The 6,974-nt window shown below is 45.2% G+C and overlaps 1 protein-coding gene across 1 annotated transcript; it reads left to right on the top strand.

Annotated features, from left to right (window-relative positions):
• Positions 1–650: 650 nt before the first annotated feature.
• Positions 651–3,749, top strand: LOC118494546 (thimet oligopeptidase-like). Its single transcript, XM_035998854.1, has 4 exons — positions 651–838; positions 1,998–2,126; positions 2,647–2,783; positions 3,473–3,749. The coding sequence occupies exons 1-4, from the start codon at positions 715–717 to the stop codon at positions 3,632–3,634; spliced, it is 552 nt and encodes a 183-aa protein (XP_035854747.1). The 5' UTR covers positions 651–714; the 3' UTR covers positions 3,635–3,749.
• Positions 3,750–6,974: the final 3,225 nt, after the last annotated feature.

The following is a 6,974-nucleotide window of genomic DNA, read 5'->3' as shown; positions in this document are numbered from 1 at the left end:
GGGGGACAAGCATAAAACGGCAAAATTGCTAATAAACAGCTTGCAAAAAGCATTTTTTAAAAGAAAACGGCCAAGATTTGGTGGTTACTAGGATGTTGAGCCATGAACTTCATAATGACAGTGTATTTGTGCATTTGTTTGTTATTTATTTACAAAAAAATCCACCTCGGTGATGAACGCACCATCACGCAAAAGCAGCTTCAGCTCCAGGTCAGAGTTCATACGTTTTTGAAAAAAACCTGGAAAAGTTATGGAATTTAAAAAAATGCAAATTCCAGGCCTGGAAGGTTTGGAACATAAAAAGACACAGAAGTTTGGAAAAGTCATGGAATATAACAGTATAATAATATGTGATTAATAAATGTATTCACGTCGTCCTAACCTCACCGGTCTATTCGGGGCGCGATGTTACGACTCCCACTATGACCCACATACATTATCATCATTTATGGTTAAACCTCTGAGGGGAAACTTTAACACAGATTTTTATTCTATTGTATAATGTCGACTGACATTTTTCAGGAATATACAGTCATAGAAATTTGCCAAAAAGTCATGGAACAGTCATGGAAAAGTATTGGTTAAAATGGACCCTGTCAGTTGTGCAGTTAAAAGCATGTCTGTCTCCTGATTGGCCGGCTCGTCTCTGCAGGCGGACCTACGCCATGTCAGCGGGACTCACGTGGAGCGGGACTTGTGGAGGCTCCGTCTCAGATGTTGGAGAACTGGGTTTGGGAGCGGGAGCCTCTGCAGAGGATGTCCAAACACTACAAGACCGGCCGACCAATCCCAGACGAGCTGCTCGACAAACTCATCAAGTCCCGCCTCGCCAACACCGGTGGGTCAAACAGGAAGTAGAATTAATCAGAGGTTAAATCCATTCACAACTTAAATTCATCCTCAACTATTTTCTATTGACAACTAATCGTTTAATCTTTGCAGCTGTACGTTTTTCTTCATAAATTTTTAAGTGCGTATGTAAGAAAAAGGAAAGAAGAAAGGAGCCGACAATGGGAAGAAGAGGGAAGGAAAGCAGGATAGAAGGAAGGAAGGAAGAATAAATAAGGAAGGATGTAGGGAAGGAAGGAAGAATAAATAAGGAAGGATGTAGGGAAGGAAGGAAGAATAAATAAGGAAGGATGTAGGGAAGGAAAGGAAGAATAAATAAGGAAGGATGTAGGGAAGGAAAGGAAGAATAAATAAGGAAGGATGTAGGGAAGGAAAGGAAGAATAAATAAGGAAGGATGTAGGGAAGGAAAGGAAGAATAAATAAGGAAGGATGTAGGGAAGGAAAGGAAGGAAGGAAGAAAAGGAGGATTTAGTTGCCGTACTTCCTGTCAAAAAACGGAGACAAAAAAATGACTCAAACTGATGAATCGATTATCAAAATAGTTGGAGATTAATTTAATAGTTGACGATCGATTCATCTTTGCAGCTGAAATATGTTTCACACGGATCAAACTCCAGGCCCTGCCGACGTTTTTGCCGAATTTTGTCACTTTTTCCGAACTTTTTGGTGATTTTTTTTATTTATTTTTTTGTCACTTTTGCCAAACTTTTTGTCACTTTTTCCGAAGTTTTTGGTGATTTTATTTTATTATTTTTTCACTTTTGCCAAATTTTTTGTCACTTTTTGCCAATTATTTTTTTTTTTTTGTCACTTTTGCCGAATTTTTTGTCACTTTTCCCCGAACTTTTTGGTGATTTTTTTAAAAAAAATTTTGTCACTTTTGCCGAATTTTTGGTCACTTTTTCCGAACTTTTTGCCTAAGTTTTTTGGCGCTTTTTTTCTATGATGGCTGAGGAACTTTTTTTTGGGTCTTCATGTGGCCCAAACTGTGAGAGAGAAGACTACAACAATACAGTCAAAGATATTTGACTTTTCCAATGAAATGAAAGCACGTTAATAAACTCTACAAGTCTGGCTCTGTGTGGCCCGTAGAGAAGTAGAGGTCTAGATGAACTGTGTTAACTTCGTGACGGAGCTGTGTGCGCAGGTCTCTTTAACCTGAGGCAGATCGTTCTGGCTAAAGTGGATCAGGCTCTGCACACCAGGAAGGGCCTGGACGCCGCCGAGGAGTACGGACGCCTCTGTCAGGACATCCTGGGCATCCCTGCGTCTCCAGGTCACTGCTTACATGTTTGATTACACTGGCTAGTCCCTCATAGTCAGACCCTCCTCCACAGAGCTGTGGAGGAAGGTCTGACTAGTCCCTCATAGTCAGACCCTCTGACTAGTCCACCCAGCATTCTGGGACAGGAGAAAAACCTGCTCTGGTCTTGTCCGGTGCTAAGCACCGGACAGAGCGTGCGTGCGCGTGTGTGTGTCTCTGTCTGTCTGTCTGAGTGTGTCTCTGTGTGTGTCCGCCTGTGTGTGTCTGTCTCTCTCTGTGTCTCTCTCTCTGTGTGTGTCTCTGTGTCTGTCTGTGTGTCTCTCTCTCTCTGTGTGTGTCTGTGTGTCCGCCTGTGTGTCTGTCTGTCTCTCTCTCTCTGTGTCTCTCTCTGTGTGTGTGTATAATGAATCCTAACCCTGTGTGTGTGTGTGTGTATATAATGAATCCTAACCCTGTGTGTGTGTGTGTGTGTGTGTGTGTGTGTGTGTGTGTGTGTGTGTAATGAATCCTAACCCTGTGTGTGTGTCTGCAGGGACCAACATGCCGGCCACCTTCGGCCACCTGGCGGGCGGCTACGACGCCCAGTACTACGGTTACCTGTGGAGCGAGGTCTTCTCCATGGACATGTTCTTCGCTCGCTTCAAACAGGAGGGAATCATGAACCCAAAGGTCAGAAATCTCAAACGCCACGCTGAGGCTTTCCCCCAAAACACACACACACACACACACACACACACACACACACACACACACACACACACACACACACACACACACACACACACACACACACACACACACACACACACACACACACACACACACACACACACACACACAGCGTGTCCTCATACTGGAGGTCATTTAAAATGATAACGACGGACGGATGGACCATGTCTGCATTTTAAAATGGTCTCCGTTATTGCAATAAAGAAAAACTTGAAAGGGACGGACGAGAAAGAGAGACAGAGACAGAGAAAGAGAGACAGACAGACAAAGAGAGCGACAGACAGACAGACAGAGAGAGACAGACAGACAAAGAGAGCGACAGACAGACAGACAGAGAGAGACAGACAGAGAAAGAGAGAGACAGACAGAGAAAGAGAGACAGACAGACACAGAGAGAGAAAGAGACAGACAGAAAGAGAGACAGAGAAAGAGAGACAGACAGAAAGAGAGAGACAGAGAGACAGACAGAGAAAGAAAGAGAGAGAGAGACAGACATTCTGATCTTGTATCATTACCTCCTTAATGGATTCTATAGATGTTATATGAAGACAGAGGGAAACCGTTAGCCTAGCTTAGCACACACAGACCTTACTAACCGTGAGTCTCTGTCTCCTGATTGGTCCTCCCAGGTGGGTCTGGACTACAGGAAGTTCATCCTGCGGCCCGGCGGCTCCGAGGACGCCTCCGAGATGTTGAGGAAGTTCCTCGGGCGCGAGCCCAAACAGGAAGCGTTCCTGCTGAGCAAAGGACTAACGGTGGAGCAGGACGCCGGCACGCCGTGTCCCTGCTGACCAATCACAGCGCCCCGTCTCCACCACACACTTCACACGGTTTACAGACAACAAACGACTGAAGACAACGGACTGGTTTTCTAGAAAATAAACTGTAAAATGTTTCCCAACGAGGGAGAAAATGAGCTGAAATAAAACTGGTTTGAGGTGACGTCTTCTGTGTTTGAATACCTGAAGTTACTACATTCTCCTGATGGTACTTGAATACTTTTACTTCACGTAAAGGATAGGAGTACTTGTTGCAGCGCTGGGCTACACATACACACAGAGACTGGGCTACACACACACACAGAGACTGGGCTACACACACACACACAGAGACTGGGCTACACACACACACACAGAGACTGGGCTACACACACACACACAGAGACTGGGCTACACACACACACACAGAGACTGGGCTACACACACACACACAGAGACTGGGCTACACACACACACACAGAGACTGGGCTACACACACACACACAGAGACTGGGCTACACACACACACACAGAGACTGGGCTACACACACACACACACAGAGACTGGGCTACACACACACACACACAGAGACTGGGCTACACACACACACACAGAGACTGGGCTACACACACACACACACAGAGACTGGGCTACACACACACACACACAGAGACTGGGCTACACACACACACACAGAGACTGGGCTACACACACACACACAGAGACTGGGCTACACACACACACACAGAGACTGGGCTACACACACACACACAGAGACTGGGCTACACACACACACACAGAGACTGGGCTACACACACACACACAGAGACTGGGCTACACACACACACACAGAGACTGGGCTACACACACACACACAGAGACTGGGCTACACACACACACACAGAGACTGGGCTACACACACACACACACACACACACACACACACACACACACACACACACACACACACACACACACACACACACACACACACACACACACACACACACACACACACACACACACACACACACACACACACACACACACACACACACACACACACACACACACACACACACACACACACAGGGCTTGTGTGTGTGTGTGTCTCCCAGCTGATGTAATGTCTGCAGGGAGCCGCTCTAACAAACTAAACAGCCTGAAGGTAAAACTGCAGAAGAAACAGCTCAGTCGGTTATATATCAGAGACCACTGTTACATTCAGGTTATATATCAGAGACTACTGTTACATTCAGGTTATATATCAGAGACTACTGTTACATTCAGGTTATATATCAGAGACTACTGTTACATTCAGGTTATATATCAGAGACCACTGTTACATTCAGGTTATATATCAGAGACCACTGTTACATTCAGGTTATATATCAGAGACCACTGTTACATTCAGGTTATATATCAGAGACCACTGTTACATTCAGTTATATATCAGAGACCACTGTTACATTCAGGTTATATATCAGAGACCACTGTTACATTCAGGTTATATATCAGAGACCACTGTTACATTCAGGTTATATATCAGAGACCACTGTTACATTCAGGTTATATATCAGAGACCACTGTTACATTCAGGTTATATATCAGAGACTACTGTTACATTCAGGTTATATATCAGAGACCACTGTTACATTCAGGTTATATATCAGAGACTACTGTTACATTCAGGTTAATACTGGAACTACATTTCTTAAATCTGAGAATATTAAACACACAGACACACACGCAGAGACAGACACACACACACACAGACAGACACGCACATATGTGTAAACAGCCATCATTAAACATTATTCATGGTCTCTCTCGCTCTCGCATCTCTCTTCGCTCGTCTCTCTCTCATCGCATCTATCTATATCTCTCTCGCTCTCTCTCTCTCTCTCTCTATATCTGCTCTCTCTACTCTCTCGCTCTCTCTCTCTCTCTCTCTCTCTCTCTCTCTCTCTCTCTCTCTCTCTCTCTCTCTCTCTCTCTCTCTCTCTCTCTCTCTCTCTCTCTCTCTCTCTCTCTCTCTCTCTCTCTCTCTCTCTCTCTCTCTCTCTCTCTCTCTCTGCCTGTGTGTCTCTCTCTGTCTGTCTCTCTTTTCTTTCTTTAGTATCCCTAAGTAACCGGTGGTTGTAACGGATGTAAAGTCTCACCTGTGTGACATCAGAGGTGTGAACTCTGCAGCTCTACAGTAGCTTTGTTATCCTCATTATCGTCCTGCTCGCCTCCGTCTCAGGTGCCATCTCAGGTGTAACCTCAGGTGTAATCTCAGGTGTAACCTCAAGTGTAATTATCGTTGAGCTGCAGCTGTGGGCGCCCCACCCTCGGGGCCCCCGGTACAGTGTGTCATGGTGAAGATACTGAAAAACACCCAGAGAGAAACAGGTTAACAACAACATGACACATCTGTGGGAAACCCTCTTAAAGGGACAGCGTCCAGTCTTTATGCTACAAGTACACGCACACACACAGACACACACACACGGTCACAAACAGACACACACACAGACGGACACACGGACACACACACACACACACACACACATAATACCCCCACATCATCACATACCCTTCACCATACCTAGAGATTGGCATGGGGTACTTTCCATAAAATCATCTCTCAATGCAAATCAGACCAGCTATTAGGCTAACTGAAATAAAACCATGTTAATCTCTAGGTATGGTGAAGGGGATGTGATGATGTGGGGGTATGGTGAAGGGTATGTGATGATGTGGGGGTATGGTGAAGGGGATGTGATGATGTGGGGGTATGGTGAAGGGTATGTGATGATGTGGGGTATGGTGAAGGGTATGTGATGATGTGGGGTATGGTGAAGGGTATGTGATGATGTGGGGGTATGGTGAAGGGTATGTGATGATGTGGGGGCAAAGGGAACTTTATCAGGATGCATATTATCCTGGATCCATGAAATAACTGGCATTTCAAAATAAAAGTCTGCCTGCCTCTATGGGAATTTAACATAGGGGTGTACTGACTTTAGTTGCCAGCGGTTCAGACATTAATGGCTGTGTGTTGTTATTTTGAGGGGACAGCACATTTACACTGTTATACAAGCTGTACACTTCATACTTTACATTGTAGCAAAGTGTAATTTCTTCAGTGTTGTCCCATTAAAAGATATAATGAAATATTTACTAAAATGTGAGGGGTGTACTCACTTTTGTGAGATACTGTATATATACACACAACGGTGTGAAGAGTCGCAGTACACCAGCGGGTCAGGAGGGAGAAGTGGTTGTCGGGGAGGAAACTCTCGGAGGGAAACCAACCTGAGGGAGGAGAAACCAAACAACTGGAGCAGCAGTCAGAAACAGACGGAGAAACAGACGGCGAGGGACAGG

Source organism: Sander lucioperca, unplaced genomic scaffold, assembly GCF_008315115.2.
Source record: "Sander lucioperca isolate FBNREF2018 unplaced genomic scaffold, SLUC_FBN_1.2 Unpl_21, whole genome shotgun sequence".
Taxonomy (NCBI): domain Eukaryota; kingdom Metazoa; phylum Chordata; class Actinopteri; order Perciformes; family Percidae; genus Sander; species Sander lucioperca.
The sequence above is the reverse complement of the archived record's forward strand: the minus strand, read 5'-3'. Positions and strand labels throughout refer to the sequence as shown.

Bases quoted from the DNA above. Each gene is read 5' to 3' on its own strand.
- LOC118494546 (XM_035998854.1), top strand. From the start codon at position 715: ATGTTGGAGAACTGGGTTTGGGAGCGGGAGCCTCTGCAGAGGATGTCC. The intron at 839-1,997 runs GTGGGTCAAACA...CTGTGTGCGCAG, and splicing joins GTCCCGCCTCGCCAACACCG to GTCTCTTTAACCTGAGGCAG. The intron at 2,784-3,472 runs GTCAGAAATCTC...TGGTCCTCCCAG, and splicing joins AGGGAATCATGAACCCAAAG to GTGGGTCTGGACTACAGGAA.